At 36.5% G+C, this 12703-nt stretch overlaps 2 protein-coding genes and 1 pseudogene across 2 annotated transcripts; 1 reads left to right on the top strand and 2 right to left on the bottom strand.

The window, feature by feature from the left end:
• Positions 1-703: 703 nt before the first annotated feature.
• Positions 704-4911, top strand: LOC120115041 (protein GAMETE EXPRESSED 2-like). The gene is made up of 13 exons (XM_039135811.1): positions 704-1397; positions 1491-1817; positions 1911-2117; positions 2194-2264; positions 2359-2500; positions 2621-2929; positions 3007-3131; positions 3230-3447; positions 3533-3757; positions 3865-4094; positions 4179-4417; positions 4494-4653; positions 4742-4911. Exons 1-13 carry the CDS (start codon positions 704-706, stop codon positions 4909-4911), a joined length of 3117 nt encoding a protein of 1038 aa, XP_038991742.1.
• A 513-nt stretch (positions 4912-5424) lies between these two features.
• On the bottom strand, positions 5425-6062 carry LOC120115027. Its single transcript, XM_039135799.1, has 2 exons — positions 5949-6062; positions 5425-5862 (listed from the first exon to the last, which is right to left on the bottom strand). The coding sequence occupies exons 1-2, from the start codon at positions 6006-6008 to the stop codon at positions 5431-5433; spliced, it is 492 nt and encodes a 163-aa protein (XP_038991730.1). The 5' UTR covers positions 6009-6062; the 3' UTR covers positions 5425-5430.
• A 2810-nt stretch (positions 6063-8872) lies between these two features.
• LOC120115040 lies at positions 8873-12364 on the bottom strand (annotated as a pseudogene).
• Positions 12365-12703: the final 339 nt, after the last annotated feature.

Below are 12703 nucleotides of genomic sequence, written 5' to 3'. Positions count from 1 at the left end.
CAACCACATCGTTTCGTGTTGAACAAGCAATCTCAATATCTCGAGTCTCTTGGAAATCTCATCGTAGCCTCGCTCTTTTCGGTCCACGTGTTCAACCACATCGTTTCGTGTTGAACAAGCAATCTCAATATCTCGAGTCTCTTGGAAATCTCACCATCTTGCTCAATCTCATCAGTATTAGTTGCAAGTTCTTTTGCGCTTCTATTAACAAGGTCATGGTGTTTTCTTTTAATCCCCCCCCACCCCACAAATGAAAATATTATTATATATTATAAATAATATAACATATGTTTTAGACACTCTTAATTATTTAATAAAAATTTATTGATAAAATTTAAATAAAACATACTCCTTAATTTAGTGAGAAAAAAATCCAAACATACTTTAAAAAGAAGAAAGAATATTAATCTTCTATAATTATTGTCAGTAACGACTTTCGAACCTAATTTAATCTTAACAACACGTGTCAAAACCCCAATACAAGTGATAAACTACCCTTTCAATAACTTCCATCACTTGCATTCCTCAAGAAAAGAGCCAATGGCAATGACAGCGATCATTTGAAGTTCCTCAATCATGGCGGTCAGATTTCACTTAATTTTAATTTCGACCCTCACATTATTCTCATCTTCTTCTGCAGGTATTCACATGTTCTTCATAAAAACTACTATTTTTTATAACTTAAATTATTGTATTTAATACGATGTTATTACATGTTTTAGATGAAGCAGTGATACCAAAGTTTGCATTCAGTTGGTTGGATGACAAGGATGCATTCAAAGCTGGGGAAACTGCAACTATCAAAATCAAAGTTCTGGGAAATTTCGATAGTAAAGCAAATGCTTCACTAGATAGAACTGATTTCAATCCCTTGATTTCAGTGAACGGGAAGACAGGGAATAGTTCTTACATATCTGGAGTTTTTCTAGACATCAATGGCGATCCTAGTACTTGGCAGATTGTCTTTGTCCCGATCCTTGCAGGTTTATTCAATGTCATCATCAATGATGACCCTTTCAAAGTCATGGATTCATCTCTACATTTCACTGTTGAACCAGGTCCTGTGTACCCTTCTGCCAGTGTTGCTTCCTGGTTAGCATTCTGGGATGAATTCGAAGCCGGTTCTACCGCTCCGGTTTTGATTCTTCGGAAAGACGCATTCGGAAATAACATAACTTCGATAGACAAAGAACCGAGTTCTTATAACATCTCGGTGACCGCTCTCCATGAAAATGGCTCGGTTTCGAGTTTGTTAAATATCACATCCATGGCTTGGAATGAATTTGGTTATATCATAATGGAGTTCATGGTTGTTATAGCAGGAAACTTCTTGTTGAATATCCAAGGAGCAAACCAGACCTTGAATGGCTCTCCATTACCATTCAAGGTAAATCCAGGTGATTTGCTTTGCTTTAATGTTACTCAGACTCGGGTATAAGCGTTCAATACCGGTTTAACATGCGTCGGTAAACTCGATCCGTCTTTTGCAGGACCTTTAGATGTCTCCAATTGTGTGGCCAAATGGAGATTTGAATTCAATGCATGGCAAATCTTTTCCAAGATGGAAATACTTATATACCAGCAAGATCGATACCGCAACCTTGTTCCGGGATTGTATGAATTCGACGCGGACGTTATCGAGGATGACACAAACTTGTCGATCCCCGTAACGGATTTGCAGTTCGAAGAAGTAGAACCCGGGGTTCAGCTGTTTTCTTTCAGCATGTCGAAAGCAGGGAACTTCTTGCTCACCATTTCTGATATGAAGCACAACAAAAGCATTTCCTATATGCCATATGCTTATACTGTCTTTGTAGGTGTGTCACTAAAGGTTGTTGTTCATTCTACTTGTATGTTACCCGGATTCTTATTTTCCCTAAAGTATCCATGTCGGACACATATTCGAATAGGTTATTGCGATGGAGTAGAGAGCATCGTCAACGGGACTGGTTTAAATACTTCTGTTGCAGGGGAACCGGCACAGTTTTCGGTTTATCTACGCGACGCCTTCCAATATCCCTCCCCAGTGGAAGTAGAAAGACTTCAAGTAGAAATCGAAAGGGAAATCGATTCGACATCCATACCTCCTACTATATCTCCTACACAGATCAGTAATGGTATGTAGGTTCAAGCAATTTACCGACATTTCGATTTCGTTTCATTTCATTTCATAAACAGCCTTATCTTATGCAGGAGAATTGCCTGACATTGCTACAAGTGAAACCGAACTTGCTCCTGTTCCATCCATGGGTCTAAACAACACTGTAAGAACTGTTTTTGTTCTGAAACAATGTATGTATGCATGCATGCATGAATGTTATGTTTGAGACTTTAATGACAGTTTGATTATAAACTCAGTCTCCTGGAAGCTTGACAGTTTGGGCTACTGCTTTCAATGTCATGTATACTCCTCAGAAGAGTGGGATCTATAGAATTTATGTGTTCTGTGGAAATATAATCCTAAATGGTGGTAGTCCATTCACAAAGGAAGTAAAACCAGGTACAACTGATCGAGTTTATGTTACCTATTCAAACCTTGAAAACCCGAGCCGTGCCTAGTTTGATATGGTTCACATGATTACACTAGGAAAGTGAATGGTTTTATACTTCTTTCTTACAGGTCAAGTTAATATATCAGTCTCAGGAGTGGTGGCATTTGCTCCCAAGGCACTGAAGCTGGTTCGAAATGAAATAGTAGTACAGTTGATGGATTCATTTTCGAACCCTGTTGTTTCTGAAACTTCGAAGCTAAGAATCGTGCTTACTTCAGTTGAGAAGCCAGGTTTCTCGAACTGGATGTTTGTGGATAACAATGATGGTTCATATATAGGTCACTATCTTGCCATGGAAGTCGGCACTTACGAGATGTGCGTATTGTTCGAAGGAAACCATTTCTCACCCTGCCCTTTCGCGATCAACGTGTACGGAAGTAAGTTGGCACTGCCGTGTTATTCAAGTAACACAAGACTATGATGTTATAAATCTTTGCTTCTAATGCCCTGCCAGGTGAATATTTTCCCAAAGCATATGATGATATAATCTCTCTTTGGGAGGACGAGTCGATCGCGTTCAATGTGTTGGAAAATGACTACTTTGCTGGTGCCAATGCAAGTGTCGTCGAATTCTCAAACGTAAGGTCGAAATCAATTAATGTTGAATTCCGAGAATCCTTTCCCCTTCTTACTCCCTGTTAACATGCAACATGTTATGTTTTTTTTTTCTTTTGCAGCCAATTCATGGCTCACTTCTTCAATATGGAATGCTCTTTAGATATACACCTTATAAAGACTATTTTGGGAATGATTCTTTCCTATATACAATATCAAACATTAATGGGGACCTTGCTAATGCTACCGTCAAAATATCTGTACTCACCATTCCACCTCAGTTTGTTTCTTTTCCAAACCAATTGCAGGCAACCGAAGATCTAATAAGTCCGAGATTCGGGTATAGTTCATGCTTTGTCTCGAATTCATGGCTCGTATCGGTCATTTTTTTCATAAGAACTGAACTCTTAGCTCACGGTTTGCAGTGGTTACAATGGATTCAAATTGAAATATTCGGATCATTCCGAGAATATCTCTGTCATTCTCAGTGCCAAGTATGGAACAATATTCCTATCACCTATGTCAATGCAGTTTTGGCAGCCCATATGGAGTGAATTTTCTGTGAATAAAGGAGAGAAAGGAACCAATCTGACCATTGAAGGACGTTTAGATGTGATCAATTTCGCCCTTCAGTCAATTCAGTATCTCGGGTACTAATCATCGAATTCGATTGCAAGTTCTGTTTTAGCTGTACCTTTTTCTGCTTTTCGGACATGAATACAAGGATGTAACTTTCCAATGACTTTCATCATACAAGGAATGGGAATTTTTCGGGGAATGACACCCTTCGAGTATCGGCCAGGAACCGAAATGGAGTTAATGACTTGGATGTTCAAGTAGTAGTGGATCCTATTAATGATCCTCCATATGTTAATGTTCCGGAATTCATTATGTTGAAGAACACTAGGGATGAATCTTTGTTGTTCAACGAAGAAACAGATAGATTTCGGTTCTCCATCGGTGATCCGGATGTTCTTAATTTCACCGGTAAGTATCTGGAATGCTTAAACTACGATTAGGATACTTAATACTCGATTCCGAGTAACACCGTGCTGGTGAATGAAATTTCAGGGGGTGAGTCAGGCTTTGAACTGGCGTTTTCGATGGAAGTGAGTGAAGGATTTTTGCTAGCAACATTACCGGCTGCTCTTATCGATTCGACCGAACTGAAGTCGAAGGACAGTTATCAATGGCAACCACTTCAAACATATGTTACCATCTCGAAACAGTTCATAGTCAGAGCTATCGGAATAAGATTCCGAGCATCGGTCACCGATTGCAATGCAATCATGCAACACTTATCCTACCACGTAACACTTATCATATTCTGCAGCTACTATATGTACATAGGGAAGGATTGGATTAATCATCTTGTGTTTCTTTCAGGGAGGAGAACATGATGCTGCGGTGTTAACGGTGAAAGTAAATGATTTAGGCCGGTACGGATGTGACTTGGATTGTGTAGATAGGATAACAAAGCCTTTGGTCGCGGAGGCTACCGTAAATCTGATCAAAGGGAAACCGATGAGCTCATCGATAATTCGTAGTAAGTTGTTCTTTCCCGTATCCTTATAGTCATGCTCGGACTCGACGTGATAAACTGATTATCGAACTGTTGGTTTTGGTGGTGACAGCTCTGGAATCGGTTATAGTGATTGAATTCATTTTGGTGCTTTCACTTGGATTGATGATTGTGTTCTTCACTTGCAAATGTATAATTCTTCTTGTGAACGTGAAAAGGAGACGAAATCCCAGAAATTCTGAGCCTATCAAGGAAGCAGAATTTGCAGACACAAAACTGTAAGCAAGCAAACATGCCTTAAAACAGTCTTTGGTTCCATGTCCCATTACAGTTTAATGATGTTCCCTTGTAATAACTCAAGAGTTTGATCGTACATTTAATTTAAGGGGTACCCTAATTTAAGACACGGAACGATGATGCACATGCAACTTGCCCTGGTCATCGGGTATCATCCTTTGACAATGGTCCTACATTCACTGGTCCAATCGATTCTCAAAATAGGTCCACCTAGGGATGGACCGAATACTGATGTGGTCTCTAGAAAATTTCAAATTCTCACTTGAATTCTCTTTGGATTTTCTTTTAGTTTTTTGTATTGTACGAGTTAATCCTCCAGATCCAGGACAGAAACCAGCAATAAATCTCAAGTCAAAACAGGAGTGCATTAGTTTTGCAGAAATCAAACCAATGAGGACTTAATCATCTCATCCATTAGAAGAAACATATCAGAAATTTACTTTTGCAGTTTTCCAGTTTCCACAACCCATTTTGAATCATGAACTAAGCTTTAAAAAATGGGTTTTAAGTGACAAAATATATGGGCAATGAAGATGTAGAAACCCTGTATGGTTGTTGCTCCATGTTAAGTTCCTTGAGACTAACATAAGGAGTCGAGATTCCGGCTAAAGGGCCGGAATGCGACTGGCTAGTGGGTCGACACGGGGTTGTCGAGCCACTCCCGCCTCTCTCGGTCATGTAAAGAGGTCCCAAAATCAAACCCCTCGAAGCTTTAGCACTCACTCGATCATCATCAAGTTGGTTCCTTTCACCACTGGGAACCCGTTTCTTCCTGCCGAAGAAAAAGAGAGCATTTCTCCACCAATACCTCTTCGTTTTAGCCTTCTGTCGATTGCTTTGGTAGTCTTCTGAAAACGGTTTTTGAAGCTTGAACTGTACAACACCATCAACGGTGCTTGTCGTCTCTTTCTTGTGCTTCCTTGATCCTTCCAAAACCTGAGTTTTTGAGCCAAAACAAGAAAAGGTTTAGTAAAGAAAGAATCAACGAGAGGAAAGGGAGAAGCTTTGGGAGGAATTTGAACCTGAAAATGATGGATTTGGGGATCAAAGCCATAGTCATTGAAGTGGTGAGGTTGTGGCATTGGGAAGATTGGCGACTTTTTTGACAATTTTTTATTGAAAAAGATTCAATCTTTCTTCTTCAAAATTCTGTTAGAGAAGATAACAAGCTGGGGACAGTTTAAGAAGAAGAGGGATGAGAGCTCAAGGTGGGAATGGCCGTTGGGAAGTAACAAAACGCTAGTAAATGCCAACTACAAAATTTTAGTGTTCTTTCTAGATTTCAAATGTGGTTTACCTGAGTAACACTTTTGTTCTGAAACATTCATTTAATTATTTTTTAAAATTATGTTTAATTTTATTTTAATCACTTATTATTAAAAAATTAATAAAATTATTTACGTGATATTTTTGAAAAACTTGTCGGTGGTAACGTGATATTATTTTATGGTGACATATCATATCATTATTAATATTTGGATTAAATGCATAAAAGGCCCCTAAATTTTTAAAAAAACCAATGTAGCCCCTATCGTTTTTTGGATCAATGTGACCTTCCAACTCGAAAAAAAAATCAAACGGTGTCCTTTGACCAATATTTTCCGTCAATCACCAACTCTCTGTTAATTTCAGTCGTTATAAATTGGGTAAATTATAACATTCATCACTCAACTATGTTTTTCTCTTCTATTTTGGTCACTAAACTAGAAGATTTCAATTTCAGGGACTAAGGCTGCAGTTAACCCATTTAGCCCCATTTCTCTAACTTTCTCTCCTTCTCCCCGCCGCAGCGAGCTTCAACAGAGCTGCCATTTATCCTTAAATCTATGAACCCCAAGCCATCATACTCATTCACTACACAAATGGAATTACATTCTTCCATTGCCAAAAATATTTGAATATATTTGCATCAGTCATTTATCATTATCACTGCCAAAAATCCTCCAAATGACCTTCTTCCTCCTTACTCGCAATTCACTCGCCTTTCAACCTCCTCCATCTCCTCAATCTCTCATTCACCCATGAATCTCTCCAACTCACCAAGCAAGCCTGGGTTCGTGTTGGATATCGTTGTTTCCAATTCTTTGATTTCAAGGTATAAAAACTGGGTTCATTGCCAAGGTATAGATTTTTCCATGAATCTCTCTACACTAGAGCTAGAGCTGGAACTAAAATTTAAACTACAATAATAACAGTTACGCTCAATCGGAATCCCTGTCTCTCAAATTCCAGGTTTTCCATTAGTAAACCTTGGAAACGATGATTTCCCGTACATTTGATTTTCCATTGTTTCCAATTTACTAATGGAAAAATCGGTTCATTGCCAAATTGGGTTCGTGTTGGATATCGTTGTTTCCAATTCTTTGATTTAAGTGAACGGGAAATGTAGAGAGTTTGAGGGGACGATGAATGTGTTCGACGAAATGTCTGAAAGAAATGTAGGGTCTTGGATTGAATTGATTTCGGGTTATTCGAATTCAGGGGGTTGGAGGCTGGCGAAGAAATGTGAGCAGTTGAATGATGGAATAGAACCCCAATAGTGTCTCTAGTGAGCGTTCTTCCTGCTTTCAGCTCCTATGCCGGTTTAATGACCGGGAAGAAGTTAGAGAAATGGGGTAAAATGGGTTAACTACAGCCTTAGTCACTGAAGTCTCTAGGATTTCTGAAAATGAAAACTTTTAGAGTTTAGTGACCAAAATAGAAGAGAAGAAAATAGTCGAGTAATGAATGGTGTAATTTACCCAAAAGGAATTAACGGAAAACATTGGTCAAAGGACCATATTGAGTTCTATTTTCGAGTTGGAGGGCCACATTGATCTAAGAAAATGATAGGTGCCACATTGGGTTTTTTTAAAGTTCAGGGGCCTTTTATACATTTAAGCCTTAATTTTTTAATGGTGGGTGACCAAAACGAAATCAAAATGTAACATTATGTATGATTTTGAGATAAAAAAATAGTTAGGTAACCAAAATGGAATAAAAGTGGTAGATAAGGTACTAAACATATAGTTTACCCTAATTTATTTTGCTCTTTTTTTTATTTTTAATGTTATAGGGACTAATTAATTTATTCAATATTAGATGGACAAATTTAAATCATTTTATATAATAAAGGTGGCAAATTGGTCCATTTAATAATAAAGGATTAAATCCATACAATTTATATAATAAAAGGACGTGTCAGATACTTTTTATCGTAGATTTTCAATATATTTAGAGATTTAGACAATATCAGTTTTTATAGTATATATATATATATATATATATATATATATATAGGGTAGACTACATATTTAATATTTGAATTGTCAGTTTTTATCTATTTTAATACTTAATTTTTTTTTAAAAATCATACCTAACGTTTAGTTTTTATTTCATTTTAGTACCCGCTATTAAAAACTTAATACGTTTAGTACATAAACTATTAATTTTTGTCCGTCTAGTACCTAAACTTTCAATTTTTTAAAAAATTTAATATTAAATTTTGAACGGATTACTAAAATGAAACAAAAAACTAAATTTTTTAACGGTGGGATATTAAAATAAAACAAAAACTAAACTTTATGTATGATTTTGAAAAATTTGTAAGGTTAGTTACTAAAACATACCAAAACTAATAGTTTAGATACTAAACATGTAATTTACCCTTATATTTAAAAAAAGTTAGGGCTTAATGGCATTATTAGCCCTCGAATTTTTTAAAGATTTTTTTTTTTCGATTTTTTCTTGATAATTTCTTATTATTCCTTTTAAGCTTGAAGTTGCTGAACGTAAAAGGAATGGGCAAAGATGGTACATTTTTAAGATCCCTCTCCTTTCTGTCATGTACTCGTGATTTTACACGGCAAACTCTGCGACGAGGTTGTGTGACTCAGTTGGCAAAATATTAGCCACGTGGCTAATGAAGTAAGAAAAAAGGTTGTTATTATTACATAACACGAGTGCGAAATCTACAAGGAAAACAGGTCGTAGTACCATGTTAATACAAGCCATTTGGGACACAAAAGACATCCTAGGACTGAGTTACACCAATAATACAATACATATTCATAGCTAACATTGTCAAATAATCTGTAATCAAGTGTCAGAAATCTTCACAGCTCTTCAGCCGAAGTGTTGAATTGCTGCAACAACAGAAGACTGCCCTAAATTCTATACTACGTTTTGTGTCACAGTGCCGATTGCACGTCCACCGGTTCGACCAATCGAGAACTTCGTCTCCTCTTGCTTTCGGGACTGCACCTTACGCCCCCGAACTTTCCAAGTTAACTGAAGCTTTGCAGTTCTGTTGTGATGACAACTTCGCCGATCCATAATCTGAATCAGAATTGACCGAGAGACATTTCTCTGGTGAAGATATGTTCCTGTCACTTTTTGTACGTTATGTACTCAAGTGCGACTTAACTCTCTTTTTGGGCATCCGAAGTTATCTACCCATCTCTTATCGTGCTTCAGGAGTCGGACGTGGAAAGGGTTTACAGCCGTAAAACAAACGGACTCACCGGGAGTCCGCTTCGATCTAAACCAACATCTCCATTGTTCACCTGTATGACAAAAAAAGTTGTTTCGTGTGAAAATGTTACCACAACACTTTCTATCTAACAGAAAGAACTGACCGATGAGATTTGGTTAGAAATGAGAATGAAATACCAATTGGAGAAGTGCGGAAAAGAATCGAGCAACATCATGCTTTTCTTGACCCTTGACAAGATCACCGAACGGCACGACATCTTTGTCTGCTTCGAGTGAGAGTTTGTCGAGAATCCTTTCACCATACTCGTAAATATCAAATGGAGGATGTGAATCCTATACAAAAAGTATCCTTAGCTTAAATCCCACCAGGACAAAAAGAACAGATCTTAAGAAGAGAATGACAGAAAAGATTAGCAGTTAAAGCTAACTTTATTTACCTGCTCGATGTTCTGTTTCCACGATGAAACTCGAGCAGCCAGTTCAGTTTGCTTCTCATTCTCAGCTATGCTGGCAAGCAAAGCATCCTGCAGGAAAAATACATGTAACTTATTCGAGCAACAATCCGGCAGCAAATTATAGTTCACTGCACATTTTATAGGTCAAAGCCTGAACTACTAGCAGCAATAGACGGTCACAACTTTCACTAACAGCACACGGATAAAATAGTGAACTCAGACACGAGCAATTAATAAAGCATTTTCTTTTATATCTATTTCTTAAAAGGAAAAAAGAGATGCAGGTTGGCACTTGGCATTGTAGAATCCATGTTCCACGACAAATTATGGGAAAAGGTTTAACTGTTGTTTGCCTATTGAAAATGTGGAGGAGCATGCTTACCAGGTGAGAGCGGCAGAGATCTTCCAGGCATGCTTGAGAACACGGATCTCTGTTGTCAAACATTTCATTCTTTCCAAATGCAGCATCACCATCCCCATGCTGTGAAAAGATCAATGAATGATCAACAACAGAAAATCCCAGATTTTCCTGTAGGTAGATATAACAAAAGATCAAATCATTGATATGCTAACCTTCTCATTCGTAGAAGGTAAATCTTCATCCATAGGAATGTTCTCTGGAATGTCAAAATCAGGTCCACCAAAATCAACATTCTCGTCGTTATGTCATCGTCTTCATTTCCTTCTTCAAAATTAGGGAAAGCATAAGGAGATCCAGTTCCTTGCCCAATAAGTGATTGACGAAGCTGAAATAAGCAATGTTTTACAAACCAACCGTTCATCACCTTCACCGAAGCAAAACATTTAGTATATATACCTTTTCGTATAATGGAGGAGACTTGAATTCCCTGTGTTTTTCAATGGCCTTCTGCCGCCTCTCCCACATTTGTGTAACTTCGGGACTAATGGTACCTTGCAATCTAGCGAGTGGAAACAACGTAGGATTACTCTTACTACAATTTAACACATTCTTTCTGGAAGCTTTTACTGCTTGTGAAGGAAAAAATGAAAGACTGTTAGGAACTCACCAAAATTATATAGGCAGATAACAAGCATGCAAGAAACCGAATTTTAACTACCTTTTTCTGAAAGGCCTCACTTTCAAGTTTCCAGGTTCATGGGGATTCAGAGGTTTCCATGGATCGTTATCATCATCATCTGAATCATCCAAAACTCTAGGTTCTGAAAACCTATCATCCATATCAAATCCATGATCTACATTTCCGAAGTCACCAGCTATAGAAGGATCGGGTCCCATATTACGATCATTAGCACCAAAATCGCAATCAACCCTAGGAGTTTGATTAATATTAACATCCTTATTCTTTCCATGAGATGATTTATGTGCAGTCCATGTGGGAGACTGAAAGGTCTTGCGCCTTGAAATGCCCTTATTAGTGCCATGCTCACCTTTACTAGGATCGTTACCCTTCAAATAATCATTAAATGCTACCGAATCATATGGATCTAATAGAATGAAATCCCGATAGGGATTTCGAAAGAAACCGAAGGAAAGTTTGGAACTTTGGTGCAGCAAAAAACCCTTATCAATCACTAAACTCTAGATTTCGTATTGATTTTAGCATTAAATTTTAAAACATTTCAATTTAACATTGAATTTTGATTTACGTTATGTAAAATTTAATTTAGAAGTATTCTTTAAAGAATATAAAAAATATACCAATAAGTTAGCCTCGTCAAACTATCATTAAATTTTTATATGAATTTTCGTCGATTTTGATTGAATTTTATTAAAAAAAAACAAAGCAAGAAGAATAAAGATAAATTAAATGTAAACATTTTGGTATAAATCTTGTCGTGAATGACTATTGATGACAAAGTGATTGGGATAATTTTGTTTGAATTGACCGGGTAAACATTATATTTGATGATATGGTTATTTTCTAAAAGAATTAATTTCTAGGTATATTTTTTGTTTGAATTTTTGAACAAATACTTTAATCTTGTGACAAACCTCAAACCCTAAAAAATTATAATTTTTTATATTTAATTTCGTGAGTTTTAAAGAGGTTTTAGAAATTCTAAATTGATCATGAAGTAGTATAAGAAGATGAGACGAGTTGATCGATGTTTGACTGTAAAAAATTGCGAAGAATGACGATATTCGATGGCCTTCGGAAATTGGTAAAAAAAATTATTTTAATAAAGAATATGATGAGATGGAATAAAATAAGGCTTAACAGTACTTGAGGTCATTGAACTTTTTTAAAAAAGTTAATGTGGTCCTTAAACTTATTTTAAACCCAACGTGACTCTCAAATTAAGGGAAAAAACCAACTTTCATGTGATCAATGAAAATTATCGTTGGTCATTACAATACTGATGAAGTAATTCACAATATTGATATGACACTCCACGATAAATGATGATATAACAAATGGACTTAGTTAATTCTTTTAGAAAATTCAAGATTTAATTGATTATTTTAAAAAGATTAAGGGCTCATTTAATTTTTAATTAAAAAGTATTATTATATCAGTTCACGCCATCATCTTCGTTAAATTTTAACGAAAACTTAACAACAAATGATTAAAATAAAAGAAAGTAAAATTAGTAATAATTTTCTAAAAAAATGGATTGGATATTTAAAGTAGAAGAGAGGTGGTAGTCAATGGTGTAGTTTACTGTTTACCCTTTTGAATAATAATGCTTTGGGGGATAAAATGAATTCATAATTTTTTACGACAAAATTGTAAAAGTGAGAGAATGGAAGTAAAAAAGTTGGTAATTAAGAATCCGACAGTTTGGATGAATAAAATATAAGTAATTACATTACTGAGTTGCATCTTGGACAAAACAGAGATGCATGGAATTCATGTCTATCTTCC

This window comes from Hibiscus syriacus, unplaced genomic scaffold (assembly GCF_006381635.1).
Source record: "Hibiscus syriacus cultivar Baekdansim isolate YM2019G1 unplaced genomic scaffold, ASM638163v2 tig00110257_pilon, whole genome shotgun sequence".
Taxonomy (NCBI): Eukaryota; Viridiplantae; Streptophyta; class Magnoliopsida; order Malvales; family Malvaceae; genus Hibiscus; species Hibiscus syriacus.
The sequence above is the reverse complement of the archived record's forward strand: the minus strand, read 5'-3'. Positions and strand labels throughout refer to the sequence as shown.

Bases quoted from the DNA above. Each gene is read 5' to 3' on its own strand.
- LOC120115041 (XM_039135811.1), top strand. From the start codon at position 704: ATGTTATTACATGTTTTAGATGAAGCAGTGATACCAAAGTTTGCATTC. The intron at 2,501-2,620 runs GTACAACTGATC...TCTTTCTTACAG, and splicing joins CACAAAGGAAGTAAAACCAG to GTCAAGTTAATATATCAGTC. The intron at 3,758-3,864 runs GTACTAATCATC...TCATCATACAAG, and splicing joins CAGTCAATTCAGTATCTCGG to GAATGGGAATTTTTCGGGGA.
- LOC120115027 (XM_039135799.1), bottom strand. From the start codon at position 6,008: ATGCCACAACCTCACCACTTCAATGACTATGGCTTTGATCCCCAAATC. The intron at 5,863-5,948 runs GTTCAAATTCCT...TCAAAAACTCAG, and splicing joins CCCAAATCCATCATTTTCAG to GTTTTGGAAGGATCAAGGAA.